Below are 27,495 nucleotides of genomic sequence, written 5' to 3'. Positions count from 1 at the left end.
GGAGGAGTGGCTACGAGTTGGACGACCTAGACGAGAACGGCCTTTTTGAACGCGTCTGGTTTTTGATAGAAGAATATAAATACACAGAATTGACGAATCTTGTTACTTTTGGGAAACGATCTACCCCCCGGGAGCAGTTCCTCGCAAGCAGTCAGGGCCATGGAGCAAGTTGAACCTGTTTCCTCGATAGTAGGGCAGCGGGGTCGCAATTATCAGCCAGCAAAGTCTCCTGTTTTGGTACAACAATCTAGCCCGATGGCGCATGAAGCAAGCAACTTGAAAACCAACCCCACCAGACCTTTCGGCTCGCCGGGTCATTGCCATGTGTGCGCGTTTAACACGACCTGAAAAGGGGATTGGCTTGCCGGCGGTGTAAAGTGTACAAAGATTGCAAGTTTGCCATTCTGATATGCCGATCCGGATGGCTCAGCTCTTGGCCGCAGCCTGGGTAACAGGCTCTTGGGGTTGTGCTTGTGGCTGCATGTTGTGCAGCTCGTGCTGAGACTGATATTGGGGCTGCTGGTACTGGTGGTGGTTCTGGCCGGGGACCTGTCCACCCTGAGGCTGGTACTGCTGCTGCTGCTGCTGCTGCTGATAATCTTGACCCATGGGAGCCTGGTTTCCCGAGTACTGAGAAGCCACGGGAACCTGAGGGCCAAAGACATCAATATGGCCGTCAGTTCGTCGAACAGCAACCAGATTCTTGCACTGAGTGCAGCGATGCTCGCTGTCTTCGAACCAGCCCGCCAGGCAGGGAAGGCAGGCCAAGCAGATGCAGAAAAGACAGAGGACGGCTCCAACAAGACTAGAGGCCAAGGGGGGGGGGACGCGAAAAGTCAGCACTTTTATCCAGCCATGTCGCCTGTGTCCTCGGAAGAGGCCTAGTCCCCCAATGGCCGCGCCTTTTCTCTCTGGGAACCATTACTCACATTTGCATCGAGGTGCCCTCTCGCCTGACGACGGTCATGGTTCGCTGACGGCAAAACGGACAATCGATCCACGAGGGCTGGTCAGAAAGCTGGTGAAGGGGCAAAACGGGCGGTGCAAGAGGCTGGTTGGTATTGTGGTGGCCCTGAGGCGGCCCATCCAGCTGGGAAGCCCGGGCCTGTTCATAGCTCGGCGGAAGAGGCTGCTCAGCAGGGGGCGTTTGTTGCGAAGCAGACTGATGCCCGACTTGCTGGGAGTCTTGGTCCTTGTGCGCGGCGGGCTGGAGGGTGTTGTCGGGCTGCGTGGGCGCCGTGTTTTGCGGCGTGGAAGCCATGGCCGGGGGGGGAGGGGGGGGGGGGGGGTTCGGATGATGATGATGCTGCTGCTGCTTGGAACCGCGGACGAGATTACTCGGTATTGGCAGCACGAGTTATGGGTATAAATAGAGTCGGGGTGCTGCGACGATGCCCGTCTGATGGCTTGGCGGTCAACGGTGAACGAGGAGAAGAAGCGACGACCAGAGCAGCCGGGAAATTTTGGCTGGCGGTTTCTCCAAAAGGGCTGTGACTAGGACAAGAAGAAATAAGGAAAGTGGGTGGGCAGCCAAAAGGAACGCCGTAAGCCGTAGCCTGTAGGGAGGAGCACATCGTGTCTGTTTCCGTAGCCACCTCCTACATAAGTAGAGGCTAAGCAAGATTTCGACCCTGTCAATATGATTATGAACAGACCAGCTGCAGCCGTCGTCAGTCAGCCGCCTAACTACGAAGTACGTACCAGTCTACTACATGCGCCATTGAGTGTGACGGGTGGCATGTGAACGCGGGCGCCATCTGGGGCGCTTGGCCGTGCTGACAGCGCCAACGCCACTCCCCTGCGCCGCGTATGTACTGTGCATGTATACTGCGTACCTTGGGTACCTCATTGGGCGGGCACCTTTGTTGCACTGACATGTCCACCAGGTACACATAGTTTAGGAGGCACCTACCCCAAGCTGCCCTCCCCCCTTCCTATCCGCCTCCCATCCATGTCTTTTTCTTTTTCCCACCTCAGCCTTCCTCGACGTTTCCGCAACCCCCAGAGTCCAGGCTCCCATTACAGATGAACCAGGCCGGAAACCCGGTAAAGCTGCCTGCCGTCTCCAGAAGCAGACCCCGCTTCCATCAAAATTGATTTGATTCGCGTGGCTTCGAGGCTGCTCCCACTAGGCTATCCCCACGCTGACCATGTGACGAGCATGATATATTGTTCCGCGCAACCTGGATAAAGCTGGGTACAAGGGTAAAATAAAATATCCCCATGGTTCTTGTTTGCGTCTTCACCCTGGCAGCTGACGCATCCATCTCTAGCAAATCGACATTTCTGGTTAAAAAAGAAAAAAAAAAGAAAAAAAAAAGAAAAAAAAACACGCCGTGACAGTCATCGCAGCAGGATGGAAACCCTCCCCTCGAGTCGTCGTTTTTGGGTCTTGCCCGTCAGCGGTCTGTGGATCGGAACCTTGGAGGCATCCCTGCACAGTGCGCAGCGATACATGCCAGGCCCGAAAAAATGGACTGTCGTGACAACTGCGGCTTGTCGGCAAAGGAGGTAGTGCACAGGAGTCGCACGCCAGCACAAACACCGATGCGCTGCGTCACTCCCCAGGACAGCAAGCAAACCATCAGCGTTGCCGGACGGATACCATCTGACGAGCGCTGCTTTTAAGGCGCATCGATGCCGTCCCTCCCGTCAACCGCGAATATAAAAAAAAAGGGGCTCACCTCCCATCCCCAGGCTTGCTGTTTGCTTACTACTGCTCGAATTTCCCAGACCCTCCGCCTCAGTTGCAAATCACACACCAAGCAAATCCAAGCCGAGATTCCCTGCTGCTCGTCAATATGCGTGTCTGCGAGTCTCTCCTTCTAACATGTCTTGTCTGCCTCACGTACGGAGCAGTGCTGCAAGATTGCGGTAAGCATCCCCAGGAACGAAAAAAAAAACGTGTTTACAACCTCGGCTCGAACATGCTTAACCGCCTCGGACATTATTCCACGCAGGGAGCACGGCCAAGGACATCCTCATCCACATCTCTGGGTGCCCCGACTCGGAACCCGTCTGTGTCTTCACCGCTGGGCAATTGGCCACCATCAAGGCGACATTCAGGAGCACCTCTCCTATCGAGAGCGCCTCCATCAAGCTGTGGGGCGTCGTCGGGCCTGCTCAAGTTGCCTTTCCTTTGACACCCTCTGATGCTTGTGGGAAGTGGGGGCTCAAGTGTCCTTCTGCCCCTGGTGCGCGCCAAACGCTCAAGATTGACGTGCCGATAGACGCCGGATACCCAAAGATCAAGGTGGGCGTCAAGATGGAGTTGGTCACCGACAAGGGGGAAAAGCTCATATGCAAGTCGGTTCCCGTGGAAATCAAGTGAGCCTGAGGTACGGGGGAGGGTGGGGGGGATGAGTTCAAAGTAAAGGGAGGTTTGGACGGAATCTGGACGGGCAAGAGGTCAAGTTACGTCGTTGCACGAAGGCTTGGGGCTAGCAGCCTGTCGTTTGCAGGCAGGCCACTCTTGATGCCCGTGCCCTGGCGATGTTTGCTAGCTGTATTGGAAAAACAGATGCGTCAACATGTCCCAGTTGAAACACTGCGTGCCGGAGTACGGGCAGCATCAGCGCCATGTGACGCTAACCCTGGGCCGGTTCGCTGCCGGGGACTTGAGCCCCACTCATCGAGCTGCGACGAGGGGCGTGTCGACAACTCGAGACTGATGGGACTCTGGGCTAGTCACCACTGTGACGCGAGTAAAGGAGGGACAGATGGGCAATGGGCAAAAGGGCAAAAGGGTAAAAGGGTAAAAGGGAAAAAGGGAAAAAGGGCAAAAGACGGACAAGAATGAATGCGACACGGCCCCGGCGCGTGAGTCTTGTTCGTTCCCTCCTGCCATCCATCCATCAATGTATAAAGCCAACCCCGCGGAGGAATTTCCTACACGCCCAGCACCCCCCACCTTTTTCGCAGCCCCACCTTTTCCGAAACTTTGCCAGAAAGAAAACATCAAGCTTTCCGACTTCGCACCGCATCCATCTCCAAGACTTGAAACCATCCGATCCCGACGTAAAAAAAAAAAAAAAAAAACCAAAAAAAAAAAAAAAACCAACGCTCCTCATTTCGCCCCCCCCCCCCCCCCCCCCCCCCCCTTTCCATGAGCACCCGCGACGCCATGGACGCCGGCGTCGACGACGACCCCATCACCGCCAGCTACTCGGTGTTTCTCAACCCGGCCCTCCCGCTCGGCCGCCGCCTCCTGGTCCTCCAGCAGCCCAACCGGACCGACGACGCGCCGCGCCCGCCGCCCACCGAGCTCCGCCTCAAGCCCCAGAGCGGCATGGTCGAGGTCGACCTGCCGCTCGACAACACGCGCGCCTACGACCGCGACAAGGGCCTGCGCTGGGGCCGCGTGCTCCAGTCGTCCCTGGCGGCCAAGAGCGGCGGCACGCACGGCCTCGCCGGCGGCTTCGGCTTCGGCGCCGTCCCGCAGCGCGGCCGGAGGAAGGGCGAGCCCGACGACGACGCCGCCGCCTACATGGACTGGAACGAGGCCGTGCGCCAGGACAAGGTGCTCAAGACGCAGACCCTGGGCGGCCAGTACCCGGACTCGGACGAGGTGCAGTACATGGTGGGCGTCTTCCAAGGCAGTAAGTCACGCGTTCGCCCAAATAAAGAAAAAGAGAAACGTCAAGTGTCGTCATTGGTTTTTCCGCAGAAACAACGAAAAAAAAAAAAAAAACAACGTGAAGAAAAAGCAACACAGCTGGCGCGAGTGGTGTGTTTTAATTCAAAGTAAAGCAAAATAAAGTAAAAAATAAAAATAATAAGCAGATAACCTCCATCTCACGCCCGTCTCGTCGCTCGTCCACCTCAGGCCGCAGCTTCACCACCTCGACGCCGCCACGCAGCAGGAGCGAGCCGCCTCGGCGGCGGCGGCGGCGGCCTCCAAGGACGCGGCGGCGGCATCGTCGGCGCCCACCGCCGCGCGAGCCATCCACATGACCATCAAGAACACCGCCGACGGCGAGGCCATCACCACCGAGACCATGGCGGACCGTCTGCGGTTCGTGCAGACCGAGGACTGGCGCAAGATGCGCTACACGGACGAGAACGACGAGGCCGCCTGGGACGTCTACAACGAGAGCCTGTTCCTCCGAGCGCCGGCGGACGCGGGCGCGGGCGCGGGCGCCGACGACAAGGAAAACCCCGGGGACCTGGAGGGTTCTGTGCCCCGGTTCGGCGCGAAATGGGGCAGGAAGCGCCTTCTGGAGGCGATCAGCGGCATCGTGAACGACGAGGCCGAGCCCGAGCCCGAGCCCGAGGCGCAGCACATCAAGCCGGAAGCCAGGCCTGACGGGGGGGCCGCCGTAGTCGCGGGAAAAGCCAAGGCCCGGCCTAGGAATGCGCCGTCGAGACCCATCAGCCTCGATTGATGGCGTTTCCTCGTCTCGGTATCCGTCTCTCTTTCTTTGTGCCTCTTTGCCCTTGCAATGCAGGGCGGAGGAAGCGAGCTGTGTGCTGCATCCATCTTTTCATCATGGCTAGTGGGAGAAGCGTCAGCGTCAGCGTCAGCGGAAACGGAAACGGCGTGGAAGTTACGGCGCAAGAGTTGCTTTGTCTCGGACCGACCCCTGGAGCTTGGTCGTCGGGTCCCAGTCCAGTCAAGGAGGTAAATAAATTACGAAGGGGGGGGGGGATTTTCATCTACAGTTGCCCTTCCTTTCGTCATGTCGGCGTGTCAAAAAGGCAGCCGTCACGCATGCGCCGAGCGCACCATGATCACGCGTCTCGGAACATCCTCCTCCCATACTGTACAAAAAGTGCATGTTCTGCAAAGACACTGGAGATTCAAAATAAAACAGAGAGCGATTGATCAAGTCCAAAAAAAAAAGAAAGAAAAGAGAACAAAAAAAACAAGGAACAAGGAACAAAGCACGACCCGCCTCCCGCTGCTCCATCCATCCGCTATTCATCCCATCCCCTTTCCCATTTCGCGTCATCGTGGCACGGCGTCTTCCGCAAGGCATGAGTTCTCGGCCCCCGTCCTTTACCCCAAGCAGTTCGTCTGATCGGACCTATAACCAACAGCCCTGATGATGGTGCAAAATATACGCAAGTGTGGTCTCTCGTGTTTTCCCCTGTGAATCCGCGAGAATGCTTGACATATTGCGTTGGATCCTCTTCTCCTGGTTTTTTACTGTAAAAGATCAACGTCCAGCCCGATGGATCGCATAAAAAGATTTACGCTTCCGAGACGCTCAGCAGCCATGGTCGGCGGGAGAGTCTTGGACATGGATACAGTGTCCAACACACGATCTTTGACGGCAAGAACAAGCCGGGTCTGCTGGTCGTGGGAAGCACTGACGCCCATTGCCGCAAGCAATTGCCAGACATAAACGTCAACTCCGGCATTCACATTGCCGGGGAAAATGTATGCCAACGACGGCTCCAGCTTGCTGAACAGAATCTGAAAGGTTTGGTCCCTGCTGATTGTTAGCGAAACCTGTGGGCAGCTCGCTTCGAGTTGGAGGAGGGCCGCGAGGGAAAAGCTTACCATTTCTCCCACTGCTCCGCGCTGCCGGCGCCGGTCTGCTTCAAGAGCACAGCCCGGCTGAGGATCAGGGTGAGCATGGAGACCCCGATTCTTGTTCTAGCAATGAGCTCGACATTTAGCTTGGTAGCAATGAGGTGCAGGACCCCATCCACGATATCCAGCCCAGTCTCGTTGAAATACTGCATCAGAGAAGGCATGACGGTGGAGATGAACAGCTCGATGTTTTCGCGCATGCGCGAGTTCAAGTCCGTCTCACCGCTCGTGATGGCGACGTCTTGGACCACGTCAAGCTGATCCAGGTGGTAGATGATCATTGTCAGGATGGTCGTCCGCTGCTCAAAAGTGAGATGGGGGAAGATGCGGGGAATCGCCCGTTTGCCCTTGGCGCAAGACAGGAAGGCAATGAAAGGGTGAGGCACAGTGGCACCGATTGGTTCGTGTACCTTGAGTTCTGCCCACAGCCTTGCGTTGTACACTTCCAACGTAGACGTCCATTCCCGGTGCCTCTGGTCCATTCCGGCTTCGGCAGGGTTGGACGAGGGTTGAGGAACAAGCCGAACGTGGTCTTCAATCTTCATTAACGTGTCGTAGACCTTTTCGATATTGCGCAGAACGCGCTTGCGGTCGAGCACGGTTTCCGCGTGGGGGGGTTTCCTGCCGTTGCTCGAGCGTTGCGTCTCGTTTTCAGGCCGCTTGATGTTGAGCAAGGGCTTTGGCGTCTTGGCATTGCTGAAAGAAATCTTTCCCAGGCTGCCGGCAATGACTAGCTGGGGGTTTTTGGGCTTGTTCTTCGCGGCTTCGACGGCCCTCTGCACCTGCTGCTCCATTCGCTGGATATGATTCTCAGCCGGCCTGCCGTGGCGACGCATGCCTCCATGGCGGCTGCCGGTCTGGAACAAATAGGTCTGAGCAAAATTACTCAGCGGTTGGCTGGGATTCTGTCTCTGACCGGCCCGAATGTGGCTGTAGACCTGGAAGTAGAAATCTTCCGAGACCAAGGCATCGGAATCCTCGTCCCCGGGATTGCCAGTGGCGGAAACAAGTTGTTGCAGTTGGATTCGAGTGATGAAGTTCTTGTCTTGGGGAGTCATGAGCCCGTTGTCCTTGGATAAAAGCCAGATCTTGTGGTTGCGCTTCGCTCGCTTGGTCTCCTGGTCCAGGAAAGCTGCCTTTTCATCCTCAGACATGTGCATTACATGCGGATGGGCATGCAATTGCGCAAGACCCTGGATAGAGCCTTGAGAGCGATGTCCCTGAATGCCAGACAATGCCATAGTGATGGAGCCTCCCGCATTCCGGCTAGGATTCTGCAGGATCTGGGTGGGCTGCGCTGGAGGTGCATGCTGGCGTGACTGCTGTAGGGGTGGCATTGCCGTCTGTTCTGCTGGTCGGGCTTGAAGGCTCTGAGGGCGCTGGAGGATAGTGACGGGATGTCCGTGACCCGCATGCCCACCCTGCTGCTGCTGCTGCTGCTGCTGCTGCTGTTTCGGGGGCTGTTCCACATCGGGGCGGATGTCAGACGAGGGGCCTTGCTGGAAGATGGCAGGGTCAGAGAATGGAATCTGAGATTGTGCCTGCCGCGAAGCCTGGTTTCGCATGGCCGCTTCGACTTCCTCAAGAGTCATGATTCTCCTACTAGATGAACCAGTGGCAGAAGAGGAGGAGGAAGCTTGCGGAGCGGGCTGTGGGGGTAGAGGCGTGGTCTTGGGAGGTCCGATTCCCCAGATGCTCTGATCCACATGAAGGTCTGGTAGAGGTTCTTCCTTGTACTTTTCATATCCAGTCCGAGCCGGCTTTTGAGCCGGCGAAGTAGCATAGTGAGAGTCTGTTTGTGACGGCAAAGTGGGGGGTTGAGAGTGCGCCGCATTTGGCCTCGTCGCAGGCAGCTGACGAGTGAAACGGACATGTTCTTCCTCGATGGCGTCGGCAACTTTGGCGGTTTGTCCAAAAAAGTCAAAGTCCTTTCCAACATTTCCCGCGACGACGGTATCACCCCCGAATGTATCATCGTTGAACGCGTCGCCGGTTTCCTCGAGCTGGTCACCTAGTCCATCGTAGGTATCCTCGAAATCCACAGCATCGTCTTCATCGCCACGCCTTGATAGGCCGGCAAAGGGGTCGTGGGACTGCGAGAACCCTGGTGCCGCCGTATTGTGGCCATGAGGCCTGGCATCGAAGCCAAAGAAGGACATGGTAAGAACAGGTAAATCGTGGGGCGAGGTTTCAGTTCAGGTCAAATGGAAGACTGCAACCACCAAGATTAGTATTAAACATTCCTAAAGCACGACGGAGCCCACAAAAGTGACGTCGAAAATCGAGGCTTGCCACAAGTGCGTGCTTTTTCCATGGATGCCCCGAAGGTCCAGCACAGGGTCCCGGGTTGCTCAAGCCCAGCTCAACGAATGATGATGTTTTATTCCGCAGCATGGTAGCTAAGCAAACCGTGACCAGCTTGCCAGGGAATCGTCGCGGGATACTGAAAGAGCGTGTGATGAGAGGTGAGGGGGGGCTGTGAGCTGTGAGGGGTGAGGGGCATGACCTTTGGCACCCAGTCGATGAGGAGTCGGCGACAAGTTCTTGGAGCGCACAAACCTACCATGGTTGGTGTCCTTGAAGGAGAGCGAAGTGATATCAAAACAAACTCGGAGCAAAGGACGCTCGAAATGCAAAGGCGGCAGCGAATAGGCCCTCGAGGGCACCCTGCTTCCCTTCCTGTTCAGCAGGTGACAGTTTGGACAAAGGCCGTTCCTGAACGATCAAGGGCGGCCACGAACTACCCGCCCCAAAAACGTGTCGACGATGGAGAGGGGTGTGATTGTTGAAATACGCAAGGGGATGGCGGGAGGAAGGCAATGAGCAAATCCAAATCCATTTCCCCCCCACCCTCCACCCACCACTACCCACGAATTTCCGCCTTCGGGCTGAGACACCCCGTCGCTCAGCAAAGCCCGGTCACGTGAGGGACAGTTGTTCACAATGCCGTCGTTTTCATCGAGCGGCACACGATCGACTTGCTTCAGGTCGCAACAGGTGCCAGGGGCTTAGAAATTAGACCAGTCTTGTTCCCTTGGGCTTGTAGTCCCATTGGAGAGTGGGTGCAGTGTTATGCATTCCATCTCCAAGCCTTGCCAAGCCTTGCCACAAGCCATCTACATATCTCTACGGAGTAAGGTTACGGCATCATAACGACCAGCCAAGGGCCGCGGACCGGCCAGTCACGTGAGTGTACAATATCTGGGGCGTTCGCTTGGCCTGCCTGCCTGCCACCTTTGCCACTTTTTGTGGTTGATCCTCTGCTGTATTCTGCATTTGAAATCGAACCAGTCAACTTGCAAGGTACTCTAGCATGGTGTCCGGAGTACTTGCTTGTCCTTTGTGTCATGCTGGACCGAGGCAGGATTGCTCAATGAGAAGCGGCGATGCCCGGCTAGGACTCTACCTAAGGAGGTACGTACCTACCTCCCAGATGAGTGCACCTCAGGGGGTATTGAGCTTTTATGAGTTCAAGCAGTGCCACTGAGGTACAGATGCCAACTGCCCCTGAACGAAGCTGGGAGCTTCGCCGAGCACGTCAACTGCCAACTGGTACCGAATGAATGGACTAAACTCTAAAGAGACTTCCTCAGCACTCCGTAGAATGGAGGAGCACCGCAAGTTGCCTGCACCCTGCACATGGGACACGTGTTAATTGCAGCCATGGCACTTGGTATCCTCCACTCAGCAGGCCTGCTAAAGATCTATTCCCTTCTCCAGACGGAGAACATTCACGACATTCCCACCAAAATCTTCGCGCCGCCAGACCGACCCACCCACCTGATGCGCCACAGTCCCCCCCCTCCGTTAACTTTGTGTGCTTCTATCAAGGATTCGTAGGTTGTTTTTGCACCTCAGGAGACCCGAAATGGAAGTTGGAACATACCGTAACTGTATACGGAGTAGTCCGCGTGGATTGATATGTGGGATCAGCATCACTCGGGAGTCTCGGACGTTATCGTCCATCTGTAGCCTCTTGCACCCTCCACCGAGCAACAAATCTCAGTCAGCAGCTTGAAGCAAACCCGAGAGTATTCTTGGTAGATTTCGAGGACATGATCAGAATATATGTCCGCTTTCGACGCCTGCTCGTGCTCTGCCAACATCTGCGTAAACGAGGGATGAGTCAGAGGGACAAGGGGCCAGTACGGAGGGAGTACGTCCGTACTTCGTACCCGTTACCCAGGCCCAGGCTATCGCCCTGATGATGCCTTGCCATTGGTGGGTGCATGTGCCATTATGACCGAGCTGGGGAGTTCCTAGCACCGCCCTGTTATTGGACGTGGGTGGCCGTAGTGGCTGGTTGGCTATAGCGGGTGGCCGTGGACCTAGAGGGTGGGTCGTGGTCCGTCCAAAAGAACTCGAGTCCCAAGGAGATTCACCGAGGGAAGCTGCGGTCCCTCGTCGTGCCTGCTTCTTTGACCTCTCTCTACTTGCCCATACCAGTTCCCTTTTGCATCTTCAAGTGAGCTTGTCTTGTCTTTATTTACAAGCACGGCTTCCATTTCATCCCTCTGCCTGCTGCATCGTCCTTGTCGTTGGCAGTTTCTGGTATGCAATGTCCCCTTCTCCATAATACTTGCTTCTTTAGTGCGGCGACGGCCCTGTCATAGTCCGCGACTCCGTGGTGCGCGTTTGCAAGGGATAGCTAGGTAGCTGGTCAACCCCCCTGATTCTCTCTCCTTCGCCTTCTAAATCGCCACCCTCTCTCAAAACTGGCCCCAAACTCGTGCATCGCCTCCCAGCTTTTGCGGTCCCAGAGAAGTTCAGCTGGTCGGCTTCAAACATTCTTCTTTCAGCGCCGCCGTGACCACTGGTGCGAATCGTCGCAGATTTGGTCATCGACATGGCAGCTGGAAACGCGCGCTACGTGCGCTACTTGATCATCTCTGTCTTTGTTCGTCTTTCCCTATTCTTCTTCCCCTGCAACCCTTGTGCTCAGCATGCTAACTTGGTCCGTTCCTGAACCTAGGCCTTGACTGTGTTTTACTATGTCACCAACTCCAAGCACGAGGCCATTGCCGTTCCCGCTGGATTAGGCCGCACCGTCTCCGCTGCTCCAAAGCAAGACAAGCCTCAATCTCAGCCCCCCATCGAGAACTCTTCGGGAAATACACTCAAAGACGCCCCTCTCGTCGTAACTCCCGGGGCGCCCGGTTGGGATGATAAGCTCGTCCATCCTGCTCCTGGCCCTCGCGTGAATGCGACCTTCATTACTTTGGCCCGCAATACCGACGTTTGGGACATTGCTCGCTCCATTCGCCAGGTCGAAGATAGATTCAACAACCGATACAACTATGACTGGGTTTTCTTGAATGACGCCGTCTTCGATGACGTTTTCAAGAGCGTCACTACCTCGCTGGTCTCGGGTAAAACCTACTACGGCAAAATCGGCCCTGAGCACTGGGGGTATCCTGACTGGATCGATCAGGAAAAGGCCAAGAAGGCGCGCCAGGAAATGGCCGAGAAGAAGGTCATCTACGGCGACTCCGAGAGTTACCGCCACATGTGTCGATTTGAATCTGGCTTCTTCTTCCGCCAACCGTTGATGATGAACTACGATTACTATTGGAGAGTCGAACCAGGCATCGAGCTGTTTTGTGATCTTCATTACGATCCGTTCCGCGTAATGAAGGAGAATGGCAAGAAGTACAGCTTTGTTCTCAGCCTATTCGAGTATGCCGAGACCATCAAAACGCTCTGGGACAGTGTCAAAAAATTCACCAAGAACCATCCCGAATACCTTGCGGCAGATAACTCGATGGGATTCATCAGCGATGACGACGGTGAATCATACAACAACTGCCACTTCTGGTCCAACTTTGAGGTTGGCGATCTAAACTGGCTTCGTAGCAAAACTTACATCGATTACTTCGAGTCCCTCGACAGGGACGGCGGGTTTTTCTATGAGCGATGGGGTGATGCACCTGTGCATTCTATCGCTGCCGCGCTTTTTTTGAACAAGACCGAAATCCAGTTTTTCAACGACATTGCCTATTACCACGTTCCCTTTACACATTGTCCTACTTCAGAAAAGACTCGAACAGCACTCCGATGTCACTGCAAACCTCAGGACAACTTTGACTGGAAAGGGTACTCCTGTATGTGCATTGTTTATTTTCTACCCATTTGCCATTTGGCCTGAGCCCGAAGGCATCTGGCGTCTTGTGTTTTCTATCCGTTTCCGTCCGTTTTTAAAGGGTAGCATGCTAACAAGACATTTCAGGCACGGGGCGATATTTCGACTTCAATAACATGGTGAAACCTGAGGGCTGGGAGCTGCAGCGCGATTAAAATCAACCGTGCCATCGGGGAGACGACCAAGTTAGCTCAAGAATTTTCACAAGGGAGCTGCGTGGAGATGAGGAATTGTATGATGTAGTAAGTCACCGGGTATGAATTCAGCTTGGCTTCAAGGGCCTTGCAATGACTGTAGGTCTCACTCTCTGGACGATTATGTCTTGAAAAACTCAAAACTATAAGGTTACATCAGACTTGATGCCTTGAAAACCGGTACGAATGAAGAGAAATCAGGTTGGCGTCTAAGTGGTCATTATTACTCTTGTAAGGCTGGGGCAGAGAAGTTGATGATGTATTTCATACTATCCAAGTCGAGGAAATGATTAGGATATATATTTGGCATACGTTTGCATCCTCTTTATGCCTGCTTTTGAATGCATTGCCCTTGTCTACTATAATGTACAATTCCCGCAGCAGGACCGTGTAAATCGTGCGTGTCTTCCGTACTGGCAACAATCACATTCTCTCCGTACACCCGTTCCTCCAAGAGGGTCTCACTTTTTTCTTAAAAAAAGGGAAGGAACAAGTAGAAGCATACATATTCCGTGGAAGGAAGAATCCTTGACGCGTCGACATGAGTGCTTTAGCCAACGGTAGCCTTTTTAGGTTTCTTGGTACCATACTTGCTTCGACTCGTCGTTCGATTCGCTACGCCGCCCTATATTGGCACAAGCAGCCGCGTCAGCCGAATCTGCCCTTTTCCCTGGTCCGAAGCATAACGGTTATGCCTACGAACAGGCGTGGCTCACAGGGAAACGCCAGAGGCAACGAACGACTTACCAGATCCAGAGTCCCCCTGACCAGATGATACCGCACACCGGGGCAATCCTGGGCCCTGCCGCCGCGGACAAGCACGACGCTATGCTGCTGGATGTTGTGCCCCTCGCCGGGGATGTAGGCCGTGACGACGGCGCCCGACGACAGCTTGACTCGGGCCGTCTTGCGCTCCCCGGAGTTGGGCTTCTTGGGGCGGACGACGCCGACGCGGAGGCAGACGCCCTTCAAGGCCGGGCTGTTTGTGTTGGAGAGGGCGGGCGAGACGGCATGGCGGGCGCGCTTGCCCTTCCTGATGCCGCGGAGGACCTGGTTCAGGGTCGCGGGGCGCGGGCGCGTGGTCGAGAAGGCGGCGACATGGCGCAGCGTGGGAGGGAACGGACGGGGGAAGGCGGGTGCGGCGGGAGGGCAGGGCGGGCGTGCGGAGAAGAAGAGGCGGCGGATGACGGAGCCGGCCGTTCGCGAGGGCGCGCCGAGGGCCTGCATGCTGGCGGAGACGAGAGTCGCCTTTTGGGGAGGGGGGGGGTGTTTTTCGTGTTGCGGTTGTTTGCTGGCAGGTCAGGTCGGTGGTCACCAGCGATTGAAGACTGGGAAAACTAGCACGTCACGTGACGCTCGGGCGCTCGGGCAAGGCCACGCTCTGGGCTGTGGCTACCTAGTGGGGAGCTTGGGATGTGCCGGGGCCGGGTAAGGCGGTGCTCGAGAGCTGAGCCAGGGCGATGAAAACGCTCAGTCGAAAAGACGGGCAGCTAGCTGCATCTCGCCTGTCGCTGATGTTGTTGCCCTGGTGTTGCTGCTCTGGCGTTGTCGCTGTGGTGTTTGTTCTGGTGTCGTCAGTTGTCGCGACCTGCGGCTCCTTCCCTCCGAGCCCCACCGCCCTGCTGCCCCACTGCGGAGCACCAAGCCCGTGGTTATCCTCGGCTGAGGCGAAGAACCGAAGCGAGGTTCTCCAGGAGGGGAATGACGACGGGACCAGATTCAAAGAGGCGCCCTTTTCATTTCCTTTCCCGAACAGACGCCCTAGCCACGAGCTTCTCTCTCCTTGGTCGACTTACGAGGATGCCGAATCCCGCATCCTGTTGACTGGACAAGCCCATCTTGGTGCCAACGTGACCTGCCGCAACTCGTCACCTGTTTGTCCTGGCCTTGCCTCGTGGGTTAGGGTACATTTCCATCGACCTCGGCCCCCCCCCCGTTCGTTCTTCCTCGACTTGCGCTTCCGTTTTTTGCCCTGTTTCATCCCTCACGGCCACGCTTCCCGGTCCCGCAACGCATCCGTCCGTCGTCGAGAAACCCCAAAGAGAAAAAAGCATGTCGTCCTTGTCGCGCGTCCTGCGGCCCGCGCTGCGCGGCCCACGCCGGCTTGCCGGGTCCGTTGCCACCGCCCATCGAGCGGCTGCTCGCCCGGCCACCCCAAGCACCATTCTGTAGGCGGCCGCCCCCCCTCCCCCCTAAACTGCTGCATGGAACTCTCAGTCCCAAAAAGAAAAAAAAAAAAAAAAAAAAAAAAAAAAAAACCCCGCTAACAAAGACAAAGCCGCCTGTCCACCACGGCGGCTCGCCGCTCCGGGACGGCGGTCGTCGACATCACCGACATCCCCCCCACGCCCATCAGCCACCTGTCCGAGGTCGAGGCCGCCATGGCCGAGTCCGTGGCCAAGTTCGCCAACGACGTCATCCTCCCCCGGGCGCGCGACATGGACGAGGCCGAGGACATGGACCCCGACGTCGTGCGGAAGCTCTTCGAGCAGGGCCTGATGGGCGTCGAGATCCCCGAGGAGTACGGCGGCGCCGGCATGAACTTCACCGCGGCCATTGTCGGCATCGAGGAGCTGGCGCGCGTCGACCCCAGCGTCAGCGTGCTGGTCGACGTCCACAACACGCTGTGCAACACGGCCGTCCTCAAGTACGGCTCCGAGGCCCTCAAGAAGAAGTGGCTGCCGCGCCTGGCCACCCAGACCGTGGCCTCGTTCTGCCTCTCGGAGCCCGTCTCCGGGTCCGACGCCTTCGCCATGGCCACGCGCGCCGAGGAGACGGCCGACGGCGGCTTCCGCATCAACGGCGGCAAGATGTGGATCACAAACTCCAAGGAGGCCGACTTCTTCATCGTCTTTGCCAACCTCGACCCCGCCCAGGGCTACCGCGGCATCAGCGCCTTCGTCGTCGAGAAGGGCACGCCCGGCTTCTCCGTCGCCAAGAAGGAGAAGAAGCTGGGCATCCGCGCCAGCAGCACCTGCGTCCTGGCCTTTGACGACGTCGTCGTCCCCGGGGAGAACCTGCTCGGCGAGCGCGGCCAGGGCTACAGGTACGCCATCAGCCTGCTCAACGAGGGCCGCATCGGCATCGCCGCCCAGATGACCGGCCTGGCCCTGGGCGCCTTCGAGAACGCCGCCCGGTACGTCTGGAACGACCGCAGGCAGTTCGGCTCCCTGGTCGGCGAGTTCCAGGGCATGCAGCACCAGATTGCCCAGGCCTACACCGACATCGCCGCCGCCCGCGCCCTCGTCTACAACGCCGCCCGGAAGAAGGAGGCCGGCCAGGACTTTGTCAGGGACGCCGCCATGGCCAAGCTGTACGCGTCGCAGGTCGCCGGCCGCGTCTCCGGCCTGGCCGTCGAGTGGATGGGCGGCATGGGCTTCGTGCGCGAGGGCCTCGCCGAGAAGTTTTGGCGCGACAGCAAGATCGGCGCCATCTACGAGGGCACCAGCAACATCCAGCTCAACACCATAGCCAAGCTGCTTCAGAAAGAGTACACCTCCTGACCGTGGTCCCGGTAGGCTCTGTTTTTTTTCCTCTTCTTCTTCTTCTTCTTCTTCTTCTTTGATTTTCTTGTTCCCGTCTTTCGTTCAGCTGGCGTGTAGACGGGGAGGTTAGAGGGGTGGAATTAAATGTTGAATCCGGTAGCATGTCATGTACGACCACCGTTCAATTCAGGGATTAACTGCGCAAGACAAGGGAATTGGAGCATAGACCTAGTTGACGTTGACTAGGGAAACGGAAGGGGAAGGGGGAAGATGTTTTTGGGGTGGTTTTCGGGGATAACAGCATGGAAATGGCGGCAAATTTTGAATAGCAAACGACGAGAACAAGACGAGATTCTTACAAACAATAAATCATGGTCAACTCAGCCATGGACGCCCAAATCAAATCGGCGCGTCTTCATCAAGCACCATGGCCTTGGCCGGTCGAGCGGATTACCTTGAGATGACTCTGCTATGAATGCATTTGCAATCCACATCTATTACCCGTCGTCGCCCGCGCTATTAAGCTCCCATCTTTTCTCTTTTGTTTTTGGTCAACCCAAATGCTACGACTCGCTACCTGAAACATTTTCAACCCCTCCTCGTCAACGTCATTGCTGTTTTCAAGAAAGCGGCAAAGAAAAAAAAAAAAGAAAAAAAAAAGACATCTACTATGATCAACACTGCTGACAACTTCAGCCAGTCTTCATATAGCATCTTCATCGGACTCCCTCTCAAAAGTCTTTGCATCGTGCGTCAGCCCGGCGTGTCCATGAGGAGAGGGCGGCGAATGACATGCCATTGCTGGATCAAATTCATCTCTGCCCTTGTGGCGTGCAAAGAAACTCCACGGGCCAGCATGGGCCACACGTTGGTTCCGTCATTCAAAGTCTGCCGTGTACGAGAAGCCACGGAATTCTTCCTGCATGGCCTGGGAGAGAACTAGTTTATGAAGTCAGCCCAAAACGTAAATCAAACCTGCGTCATCTGCGCGCAAAACTCACCCGACTGCACAGGTGTAAGAACCGGGGTCACGCTGGTGAATTCGGAATCAAAGTTGCTCGTGTCCGTTGCGTTCTTTATCGTTGGTTTGAAGGGTGGCTCGACTCGTTTGTGATAAATGTCGTCCCAGTTGATGTTCCGAAAGAATGGCTGGCTCATGACCTCTTGCGCATCCGTAGGTCCACTGCCGAGGCGCTGTTCAGGTTCACGGGTAAGCAGTTTCTGCAGAATCGAAACCGAGTCTCGCGGCATGTGGATAGGGTACAGCGGCTCGTCAGCCAAGATGGCGTCGTAGATTTCATCCTCATCCTCCCCGCGGAAAGGGGACTGCTGCAGCAGCATCTGGTAGATCAGTACACCAAAGGCCCACCAATCCACCGCTCGGCCATATTTCTTGTCCAGGAGGATCTGAAAAGCGTTAGCACAGCTGCAAAGGGGGTTCGTCCACGCATTGGACAACAGGGTCTGGTTTGCGGGCTTACTTCTGGCGCCATGAATTCCGGAGTACCGCAGAAAGTGCTAGTGGTAGACCCGTACCACATATCCTCCTTGCACAGACCGTAATCAGCAACCTTGATGTGACCGTCAAGGGTCAGCATGATGTTGTCGAGCTTCAGATCCCGATAAACGACACCGTTTTCGTGGAAATACTTCAACGCAAGGCACACCTCTGCGGCATAGAATCTAGGCAACGTGTGAGCAAAACAACGTGTGTTCGAAAACGTCGAGTCTTGGTGGAAGCAAAGGGCAAAAAGGGTTTGTCTTACTGCGCTCGCTTTGTGCCAAACTGTCCTCGTTGGATGTGAAGCATCAGGTCACCACCGCTGACATACTCCATGACAAAATAAACTCGCGTCTCCGTCTGGAAACAGGCATGTAGATTGGTCAGGAACGGATGTCGCTCCTTGTTTGCAATGACAAAGACTCGCTTCTCCGATCGGATGCTTTCCACTTCATCGTTATCAATGATGAATTCTTTCTTGAGCACTTTGATGGCGTAAAGTTTCCGTGTACGCTTGGTCTCCGCCAGCATCACCTTGCCAAAGTTGCCTTTGCCCAGCACTGCGAGGAAATTGAAGTGATCCAATCCAATACGCTGACCAGTACCAGGATCGGTGTGTAGAGGAAGCTGCTTTCGTTGACCAGCCATGACACCTGACTGCGGTCGTTGAGCCACGGCAGACTCCGGCTTCGGTACAGGAGCGCCGGATGGATAGTTTTGCTGTGAGAGCGGCGGCACCTGCTGCTGCTGCTGAACAGGTGGTCTAGCCTGGGCGGCGACTTGCGCAGCATATCCTTGGCTGACAGGAGCATAATCCGCAGGGTTGTATCGCCGTTGCTGGGGCTGAGCACTGTATTGGTTGGCGTAGGCATCCCCGGATTGCTGCTGCTGATCATAACCACCATACCGGCCATAGTCAGACTGTCGCTGTCCTTGGCTTGCCGAGGAGCCGGACATGGCGGCGGCGGCAGCGGCGGCGGCGGCGGCGGCGGCGGCATTGCTCGAAGGTTCCCGATTCGGTGCCGGAGGCCGTTGCTGCGTTGGCGACGTGGGTGGTTGTTGATTGCCGTACATGATTTTGGCGGCTTCCGTCGCCTCGGGGGACGCGGGGGTCGCTTGCGAAATGGAACTGCCAGAGTACGGAGTTGCAGACGGAAGCACCGTGTCCATCGGACTGGATCTGCTTCCGCCAGGGCGCAGTGTCCTGTCCGACATGGACGTTGCCTTGGCTTGTCTCTGCTTTTGTGTGCGAATGCCTTCCCGAATTTGAGTTGCCACCGCCATGGACATGCCGCAGAAATCGGGCACCAAATGAGCGCAGTGAGCATGGCAGGTGAGCCCGCATTCTAGGATTCGTCATGTCAGTTTTGCATTCTGTTTCTTAGTCGTCCGAAATTGGCATTCCTCGACAAAATGGGCATCATACCTGAGCATTTCCGGCAGTTCTTCTTACCAAACGGCAAGATGTAGCCACAGTGGCAACACCAATTGGCCGTCATGTTAGAATACGGTTGGAACCTGTGGGGTATACGATGATTGATCTTCTCCTCATCCGGATCCGTCTCAGCATTGCTCTTGCTGATACATTTGGTGACGACGCTTGAATAGCACTTGGTGTGGCAGGTGTATTTGCAGTCTTCACACTGCATCCCGGCCGAGTACTTGAGAAAATCGCCGCAAAGAGCGCACCGCATGATGTTGTAGAACTGGTGCTGGACGAACTTGTGCCCATACATCTCATGTACCTCCTCTTTGCGCTGTCGAACGGCGCCTTTCCGACCTAGACCAACATCCACCGGACGTCGGTCCTTGTTTTGCTTGACAAAACTCATCTGGAGTTGAATCTGCCCGGTCGGCTCCAGGTTGAACCAGGCATCGATTGGTCCCGTGTTAATCTGCGGCTGGGGAACGTGGGGAGGAGGTCCCCCGCTGTATCTGCTGGGATCAGGGCCGAAGCTTGGGCCGCGACCGCCGCCTTGGGATGGACTTGTCGGAAACTGCCCTTGCGGCGACGAAGGGCTTCCCATTTGGTCGGCGGATACCCAGCCGGAGCTGTTCATTTCGGCCTCGATTCTCTTTCGACGCATCTCTTCGACAATGTCGGAAATGCGGATCCACAGCAAGCCAATAGGCATCGGGTGTTCACTGGGTTTATCGTAGACGGTCAACTCGATCTCGTTGGCCTTGTCCACGTCAAGTGTGTGATATTCAGCGTCCCAGCGGTCGTTTCTGGACGTTTTGGTGCGCGCGACGACGGCGTCCTCGACTTTGACAGCCACAAAGGTCTCCGGCCCGCGCGAGAGGCGACCCGTGGCGGTATGATCTACCTCCTTGACAGCCATGACACGAATAGAAAGTTGCCCACTCAGGGGTTTACGGAGATTGGGGGTGTTGATGGAGTCGTCTGTGCAAAAACGTGTGAGCATTGTGGCTTTTCCGGCCTGAGCCAACGCAGGCGACAGTGGGAGCTTACCATCTTGGGCATCTGCAGAATCCATGTCGATATGCAACTCTTCGTACCTCTTCAGCGCCTGTTTCAACAGAACGATCTTCTGCTTGCTTTCCACTCTACGACCGGCTGCGACGGCTTTGCTTCGCCTGTCGCCTTCCATTCCGTACAGCTGGACCATCTTTTCGACGCCCTTCAAATACTGCTCCTCCACGTTGAGCTTGAACTGGATCTGGGAAAGCATGAGCTGGATACGCGGCCCAAGGTGTGGACTGTCGTATTTTATGAGGTCTGATTATTCCAAACAGTTAGCATGCAGTCATTCAACGCTGGGCCAGGAGGCTATATGGGGAAAGCGTCCTGTGAAGTAAAGTTACCCTCCCCGGCAACCTATTGTTGGACCCGAGTGAGATTTCCACCAACCTAGCTTTGTAAAGTTTGGCCTGGGTTTCGGCATGCCAGATCCTGGTCCAGGAGGAGCATACGGGTGGCGAGGAGGCATCAAATCTCCATGTTGGCCGATTTGGCTGTACTGAGCATCACCATAGCCGCCCTGAGCTCCTCCCCATGCTGCCGAGGAGTCCTTTGGGGGAGGAGCTGGAGGAGGGCCACGGTTTTCTGGGCCATCACCGGTGCCAAGAGACATGGATTCCACGCCTTGATTTGCCTGCCTCATCTGAATGTCTCGGAGCTTCTCCTCGAAGAATTGCAGGTTACGCCGCCCATCTCTGAGTTGGGTGTCTAGTCTGGAGCGAACAGCCTCATTGGTGGTCTGCGAGCGCATGGCCTGGGCGGCATTTATGATGTTCTTTTCGCGCTCAATCTTCCTGTGGATGTCTTGAATTTTCTTTTCGTCCTCGTTCATGGTGCGTAAAGGAATTGCGCGATACGTTCGCGCTGGACGACGAGTGGGAGGATAGGTTGGAAGGAATTGATGGGCTGCTGCCGCCTGCGATGAAGAGAGCACGAAAAGAGGGGAGCACGTCGAACTTTCAGCTGCCTGCGGCAGGGCTCCAGAGCGTCGGACGGACAGGGTGCGTAACAGCGAGGCGTGCACGGGAGTCAAGGGAGAAGAGGAGTTGGACGACTTTCGAGAAGAAGCCGAAGAAGAAGCAAAGAAGAAGCAAAGAAGAAGCAAAGAAGAAGCAAAGATGGCCCAGCGGGTTTGCTATGCCGAACGTTGGTGCTCAAAGCTCGCGGCGGTACGGAGGAAAGAAAGGGACGAGGCGGGGTGGGTAATGTTGTTTTGGTGTTGGTGGTGGTGGTGGGTGGGAAAGATGTCGTCAGTGACGGAGTAGCGGGAGGAGGGGCTGGTGGTTGAGTGCACGGGCTGGTAGTAGTGGGCGTGGGCCTGTGTAAGTTGTGATAGTGTAGTGAATGGGTGGCGGTAGTTGGTGGTGGTGGTGGCAGTTGAGTGGTGGTGGTGGTGGTGGTGGTGGTGGTGGTTGGTGGTTGGTTGGCAGCGGGGTGGTGGGTGGTGCCTTGCTCGGGGCGGGCCCATCCATCAGGTCAATTGACTCAAGCGATTAAGGTCTTGGGAGTCTGGACTGCCCAGCTGTTGCCAGGTTGCCGAAAACAGTGGGGGATTAAATTGACAGACAGACATTGATGTTCCGCGCCAGGATCCTGATGTTACTTTTAGCCAAGGCACCCAAACCCGACGAGGTAGGGAGGTAGAGGAACTGGCAGCATTTCCCCCCCTCGAAACTTGACTGTCAAATGAACAGTCATAGCTATGACTTGTGTGACTGGAACTGGACGGCTGACTGTGGTGAGGGCTGTACCTCGCCTCGGCCCGCCGTCAAGGGCAACGCAACGCCTGGCACGTAATTCGACTAATGAGAGTTTCTGGTCCCAGCAAGCAGCCCCCTCTGGGAAGAAGAGAGTATAAAATGTGCGGTTTTGCTTACCCACCTTGGGTTCGGTGCCGCCTTGGCAAATGGCACGTCAATATCTGTTCTTCACTCGGCGCATGGTCATCAAGATGACGTGAACTCCTGGCTAGGCCGTCCGTCTACCAAAACTCCCCCCCCCCAGGTGCCCTTTTGGCGGGTGACGTGCATCCATCCCCGAAGCTGGCCAGCAGTTGAGGAAAGGTAAGCAGCCTGAGTAGCTCCTTCTACAGCAGTCGTTCAAACCCTGTGGTTCTTTTCTTAAAGCGGAAGCTGCTCCGATGACGGGTTTCATCCTCCCTCCTCCTTTATGCTTTTGTCTTGATCTCCTCCCTCCCCCCTCTCCTCCTTCTCCTTCTCCAATTCTTCTTCTTCTTCTCCTTCTTCTTCTTCTTCCTGTCGTCTGATATTCTTTTGGTTTCGAATCATGACATCCCATCTTGAGTAACTCTTGTACGCAAAACGTCCAATTTTGCGGGTCCACTCTCGTCATTCCGGGTGCCGCTGGACATCAACATGCATATATAGCGCAGCGCAGCGCAGCCTTGCACTCGCCTTCTAGCCTAAGGGGCTCCTGTCCTTATCTGCGTCTCGCATGGTCTCGCATCTGCCCGTGAGTCGTGCGTGTGGGCAGCGTTGCTAGGCCAAAGGGGGTTGGCCCGTAAAGCGAAAGAGTTGGCATTTTACTAAAACGAAGAGACTTGACATAAAAATATTTATTGCACGGCCTTCGTTAGCTCGCAGTGACGCCGTGGCGTACCAATCTCTGCGCCGTAAATTGCAGTCGACTCCATGATGGTTCAAACTGATGTCAGAAGCTGTCAACTGCCTTCCAGCTATCAATAGATGCTTCTCTATCGACTGGGCAGAGTAACTCTCCCCCTAGGCCCTGCCACAGCTTGGCGCCACCTAGGTCGATAAATCTCGCGGCGTCGGACCTAGAAATACAGGTACAGTACGAGGTCAATAGCATTAGCAATATCCCCGAACGTCTCGTCTGGCAGGGAACCGAACTGAAACCAGATGGGTGTCTCCTATTCCGCGTACAGTCTAGTCTGCCGCCGTTTCTAGTTCTTTGGTGTGAAATAGAGTGTAGACAGTCCGTCCTGCCGGAAAAATGCAAAGGAAACAACAATTGTACGTGACGCAATATAACCATGTCCCTCCCGATGGAGCTTGGCTTGATTTTGAGCCAGGAACCGAGTCGAGGAATCGGGTTACTGTCGGACAGCTCGGCAGCGATAGCAAAGAAGATGCCGTGATTCCGTCGAGGTTCCCAAAATGATGAAGAGACAAACGCTCAACTCCCGACTCCATCTTCTCACGAACCAAACGTATTTGCAGAACAGCACCTAGTTCATGGGCTTTCGCCGGAGCTTGCCCCTGTATATACGTGGCGAAGGTTAAATAACAAGATTTTCAATATAGTACACTTAGTGTTTGAACAAACCTCATCTGACACAAAAGATGCAGTACCGATGAGTATGGTTGATTTCTTGATTCTCCGATTGCCTCGTCCACGTCATGTTTTTCTCAAGAGAAACATGGCGATACTCCCCGCCACGGCCGCACCTGCCAAAGCGCCTTGCAGTACCAAGGCAGACGCATCCTTCATCCGCAAGTCAATCTTCCTCTCGCTGCATAAATCTGCAGCGGCAGTTTTCAAACGCGCCGGTTCCATGACAATGTCTCTCCATGCCACCCCTGGTGGAGCAGGAGAAGTCACGTCGGGGTCGGCAGGCTTGCCAGCCAGAGCCTCGGTTTCTACTTCCGGGAAAGATCTTTCTTGCTTCGCCAGTGTCGCCCGAACAAGCTCCAACTCGTTGCGAACTTGGTCTAGAACACGCTTCTCTTCCTCGGCCACGCCCTTGACAAGCCTCTTTCTCCTCCAAGGCTCCGCAAAGAACTGCAATACCACAAAGAGCAAGAAATTCATGCCCATAAGGCCCCACGTCCCCCATGTACTGGCCCGACGTATTCTGTCGCTCCATATCTGCTCTTCGTGGTAACGCTTCAAGATCCCCGCATTCAGGCGTTGACTGAGACTCTGCTCCTCAGCTTCCGCCTCGGTTAGGCTTTCCTGCGCCGCGGACACTTCTCCCTCCAGAACATGGTCTATTCTATACAGCTCGGTAAATCGTTCCAAGTCGACCGGGGACCAGGTGTCCTTCCGCGCCAGCAGTGTAGTAACTTCGCGCTGCGTAGTGGCTCGCTTCGTGTTGGACGTCTTGTACGCCTGGCGGACGCTACGGACTTTGGCGTGAGCTTCCGATAATTGCATTTCCAGGGCTTCGTTTTCTTTCTTGATCGCCTCGATGGCAGAGTAGCCAGTTATGTCGTTGAGCGTTTGAGACGCTGTGAGAACTCGGGCTTGAACATTGTCCATGACCTGGCTGAACCTTTGGTTCAAATCGCTGCGGCGGCCCTCTGCCACAGATGGTAGCTCTGTTGCGGAGGCTTGGAGTTGACTGACGGGCGGTGCTTTGCCGACTTCAAACGCCGAATTTGCGTCCCCTGCGAAGCCAGAGGACGCATGAGAATCCTTTGGCTGATGATGCGAAGAGATTGGCCGCCATTGGGAAGTTTGGTTTCGTCGACCACCTTGATAGAGGTGAGTTCGGTTCTCCCACGAGGTCGGCCGTTGGTTTGCCCTAGATGCTAGAGCCGTTGGGCTTTGTTGCAGCAGCATCCTCTGCGTGCCATTCCAAGCTCGCCGTGCCATTGAGCCACGGAGAGGCTGCATCGCTGTCAGAGGGCGACGAGATTCAGCTTCAACTCGCAGCGACGTACATTCGACAGAATCTGGGCGTGCATAATTTTGATCACCATATGGAGCATGGATCAGTACTCCGTAGTCCCGCACATGCAGTTCTCTTACTGCCGCGCATGGATAAGCCGAGGGCCTTTGACCGCCTTCGGGGAGTAACGTCACGAGGGGGCCGATGCTCGGCACCGGGGGAGCAAGGTAGGTTACTCCGTACGTTAGCTAAGATGCTGGCGGTGTGGGGGGGTGTGCCTGGCGCTTTGTCTGCAGCTAACGCCAAGCCCAACTCATCCCCTTCATGACGACATTACTGGCTCACTTCAGGGGCATGGCGGGGCACGGGGACGTGCCCGGCCCTTTCCATCGCCTGTTTCGAACCAGACAAGACTTTGAGTCAATTCCTTGCACATGTGTGGTAGTGCTATATTGTTTCATTACTTCATTATCGCATTCGGTAGGCCTTGGCCTTCAATCCCGGCGCGTTGTCTCATCAGCATGCGTTGCGGCATACCCGGCCCTCGTTTGCCCCTCCAAGAACTTGACTGACAAATAGATCCAAAGATAAGAGGAAAGGAACGCTTCTCAGCGTCGCCCCCTCCCTCTCACAGCTTACCTCCTAGGAATCTCGAGCCCGAATACCCTCTCCGTCAAACGTAGGAGACTCTCGTTTCTTTACGCGCCAGTCATTTCCGAGCCTCGAAATGGGCTCAGTCCACCCCGACACACCGGCTCTCGCCACCGATCCCAAGTTCATATTCTTCACAGACTTTGACGGCACCGTTACCACGGCCGACTCGAACGACTTTATGACGGACAACCTTGGCTTCGGCGTCGAGAAGCGCCGCCAAGGCAACAAGGATGTTCTCAATGGCAAAATGCACTTTCGCGACTCCTTCCGGGAGATGATGGGCAGCATTACCACGCCTTACAACGAGTGCATCGAGATACTCTTGAGCAATATCATGCTTGATCCCGGTTTCAAGGAGTTTTACGACTGGTCGCGCGAGAACAATGTTCCCATAGTTATCCTCAGCGGCGGCATGGCACCCATCATACGCGCCTTGTTAGACAAGCTGCTGGGGCCGGGATGGGATATCCAGATCGTCAGCAACGATGTGAGACCGCGAGAGGGGAAGAATATCAACGAAGAGGGAGGCTGGAGAATCGAATTCCACGATGCTAGGTAAGATTTTTTCAATCCCGAGTGTTTCCGCGTTTTGGAGACGGAAAATTCAACCCTGATCATGTCTCATCTTTTCTATTCCTGGCTTTTTTTTTTTTGGCTAAAGAAATAAAAAATAGCGTCCATGGTCATGACAAGTCTATCGAAATCCGAAAGTACTCCTCGTTGCCCAATCGTCCAACCATGTTCTACGCGGGTGACGGCGTTTCCGATCTATCTGCCGCCAAGGAAACTGATTTGCTTTTTGCCAAGGCTGGTAAAGGTAGGCAACCCGGTCTGGCGTGCGCGCTTTGGTGAAGAAGAAATGCATCTTGATTAATACCCGCGGAAACAGACCTGGTCACATGGTGCGAGAACGAGAGCGTCCCCTTTGTCACCTTTACAGACTGGAGCAGCATCTCCCAAACCGTCAAGGATATCGCTGCTGGGAAGATGACCGTTCAGGAGGCTGCCAAGGGTCGCATATGAGGAAGCGAAATCGGCGTGGTAGCAGTACACTGCGTTGACAAGGAAGGAGAAATCAGCCTGAGACTGTGAGTTGTACGAAGAGGGAGCAAAATCTTTTATTCCTCAACCAGCAACGAATTCCGTCGAACTAGACTGGGCACTCTGCATTACGGCCGGACCCTCGGGATATTTTGCGGCAGCTAGACTAGAACATTGATAGACTTGGGAAAAAACTTCGTCTCGGCAACTGGGACTGGCATTTTCTTCTGCTGCTCTGAAAAATTGGAAGCATGTCAGGGCTGCCGTCCGCCAGCAACTGGCTGACACTGCACTTCCCGATCGGAGACCATGCGAGTCCTAGTGACCAGGACCTTGTTGCAACCACCCAGGGTCGCGATGCAGTTATCTACGCGAGACTTGCATCGGGCAGTCGCGGAAGCTGTCGGGTGTGGCGTTGAGCGGGCCAGATCAAAACTGCCGAGTCCGGAGTAAGACGGAAACATGTCTGTCGCACGTGGGCCAATACGCTTGCTGTGTATAGGAGTCCGGATGTTCAGCCTTTGTACCGAGATGAACATGAGGCGCATGGATACTTGACCAAGGGAAGCCTAAACCGTCATCCAAGGAGCATCATCTTCACAGTGTGGAGAAACAAAACATCGCAAGACATGAAAGAGAACGCGGGCGGCTTGTGTCTGCCCGTGGCTGCGGGGCAGAAATTTGACGGTCCCCACTTAATGAATCCCACTTAATGAATCCCAAGGGGGGGGGGAAAAAGAGGTCTGGGGTTTTTTTTAAAATAAAAAACCAAAAAGCGGGAACAAAGAAAAGCAAAGGAAAAAAGAAAAAAACAAAAAAAAAACACAGACAGACGCAGACGCAGACACAGACACAGAGGAGAAA

General features: G+C 55.4%; 11 protein-coding genes across 11 annotated transcripts; 5 read left to right on the top strand and 6 right to left on the bottom strand.

The window, feature by feature from the left end:
- Nucleotides 1-426: 426 nt before the first annotated feature.
- On the bottom strand, nt 427-1,261 carry UV8b_04481 (uncharacterized protein; the record flags this gene model as incomplete). Its single annotated transcript, XM_043141979.1, has 2 exons — nt 427-805; nt 930-1,261. 2 exons carry the CDS (start codon nt 1,259-1,261, stop codon nt 427-429), a joined length of 711 nt encoding a protein of 236 aa, XP_042997913.1.
- Nucleotides 1,262-2,801: 1,540 nt separating this feature from the next.
- UV8b_04480 (uncharacterized protein) lies at nt 2,802-3,331 on the top strand (the record flags this gene model as incomplete). Its single annotated transcript, XM_043141978.1, has 2 exons — nt 2,802-2,874; nt 2,961-3,331. 2 exons carry the CDS (start codon nt 2,802-2,804, stop codon nt 3,329-3,331), a joined length of 444 nt encoding a protein of 147 aa, XP_042997912.1.
- Nucleotides 3,332-4,123: 792 nt separating this feature from the next.
- Nucleotides 4,124-5,384, top strand: UV8b_04479 (uncharacterized protein; the record flags this gene model as incomplete). The annotated part of the gene is made up of 2 exons (XM_043141977.1): nt 4,124-4,598; nt 4,783-5,384. The coding sequence occupies 2 exons, from the start codon at nt 4,124-4,126 to the stop codon at nt 5,382-5,384; spliced, it is 1,077 nt and encodes a 358-aa protein (XP_042997911.1).
- Nucleotides 5,385-6,145: 761 nt separating this feature from the next.
- On the bottom strand, nt 6,146-8,697 carry UV8b_04478 (uncharacterized protein; the record flags this gene model as incomplete). Its single annotated transcript, XM_043141976.1, has 2 exons — nt 6,146-6,434; nt 6,506-8,697. 2 exons carry the CDS (start codon nt 8,695-8,697, stop codon nt 6,146-6,148), a joined length of 2,481 nt encoding a protein of 826 aa, XP_042997910.1.
- Nucleotides 8,698-11,384: 2,687 nt separating this feature from the next.
- Nucleotides 11,385-12,832, top strand: UV8b_04477 (uncharacterized protein; the record flags this gene model as incomplete). Its single annotated transcript, XM_043141975.1, has 3 exons — nt 11,385-11,435; nt 11,511-12,639; nt 12,765-12,832. 3 exons carry the CDS (start codon nt 11,385-11,387, stop codon nt 12,830-12,832), a joined length of 1,248 nt encoding a protein of 415 aa, XP_042997909.1.
- Nucleotides 12,833-12,868: 36 nt separating this feature from the next.
- Nucleotides 12,869-13,181, bottom strand: UV8b_04476 (uncharacterized protein; the record flags this gene model as incomplete). Its single annotated transcript, XM_043141974.1, has 2 exons — nt 12,869-12,998; nt 13,099-13,181. The coding sequence occupies 2 exons, from the start codon at nt 13,179-13,181 to the stop codon at nt 12,869-12,871; spliced, it is 213 nt and encodes a 70-aa protein (XP_042997908.1).
- A 240-nt stretch (nt 13,182-13,421) lies between these two features.
- Nucleotides 13,422-14,098, bottom strand: UV8b_04475 (uncharacterized protein; the record flags this gene model as incomplete). Its single annotated transcript, XM_043141973.1, has 2 exons — nt 13,422-13,496; nt 13,619-14,098. The coding sequence occupies 2 exons, from the start codon at nt 14,096-14,098 to the stop codon at nt 13,422-13,424; spliced, it is 555 nt and encodes a 184-aa protein (XP_042997907.1).
- Nucleotides 14,099-14,923: 825 nt separating this feature from the next.
- Nucleotides 14,924-16,374, top strand: UV8b_04474 (uncharacterized protein; the record flags this gene model as incomplete). Its single annotated transcript, XM_043141972.1, has 2 exons — nt 14,924-15,039; nt 15,144-16,374. The coding sequence occupies 2 exons, from the start codon at nt 14,924-14,926 to the stop codon at nt 16,372-16,374; spliced, it is 1,347 nt and encodes a 448-aa protein (XP_042997906.1).
- Nucleotides 16,375-17,233: 859 nt separating this feature from the next.
- Nucleotides 17,234-21,171, bottom strand: UV8b_04473 (uncharacterized protein; the record flags this gene model as incomplete). Its single annotated transcript, XM_043141971.1, has 7 exons — nt 17,234-17,295; nt 17,358-17,763; nt 17,838-18,039; nt 18,123-19,203; nt 19,284-20,261; nt 20,331-20,597; nt 20,730-21,171. The coding sequence occupies 7 exons, from the start codon at nt 21,169-21,171 to the stop codon at nt 17,234-17,236; spliced, it is 3,438 nt and encodes a 1,145-aa protein (XP_042997905.1).
- A 2,549-nt stretch (nt 21,172-23,720) lies between these two features.
- UV8b_04472 (uncharacterized protein) lies at nt 23,721-25,027 on the bottom strand (the record flags this gene model as incomplete). The annotated part of the gene is made up of 2 exons (XM_043141970.1): nt 23,721-24,935; nt 24,989-25,027. The coding sequence occupies 2 exons, from the start codon at nt 25,025-25,027 to the stop codon at nt 23,721-23,723; spliced, it is 1,254 nt and encodes a 417-aa protein (XP_042997904.1).
- A 636-nt stretch (nt 25,028-25,663) lies between these two features.
- Nucleotides 25,664-26,613, top strand: UV8b_04471 (uncharacterized protein; the record flags this gene model as incomplete). Its single annotated transcript, XM_043141969.1, has 3 exons — nt 25,664-26,145; nt 26,265-26,407; nt 26,480-26,613. The coding sequence occupies 3 exons, from the start codon at nt 25,664-25,666 to the stop codon at nt 26,611-26,613; spliced, it is 759 nt and encodes a 252-aa protein (XP_042997903.1).
- Nucleotides 26,614-27,495: the final 882 nt, after the last annotated feature.

Source organism: Ustilaginoidea virens, chromosome 3 (genome assembly GCF_000687475.1).
Source record: "Ustilaginoidea virens chromosome 3, complete sequence".
NCBI classification, from domain to species: Eukaryota; Fungi; Ascomycota; class Sordariomycetes; order Hypocreales; family Clavicipitaceae; genus Ustilaginoidea; species Ustilaginoidea virens.
Note: the sequence above shows the minus strand (reverse complement) of the source record. Positions and strands in the feature narration are given on the sequence as shown.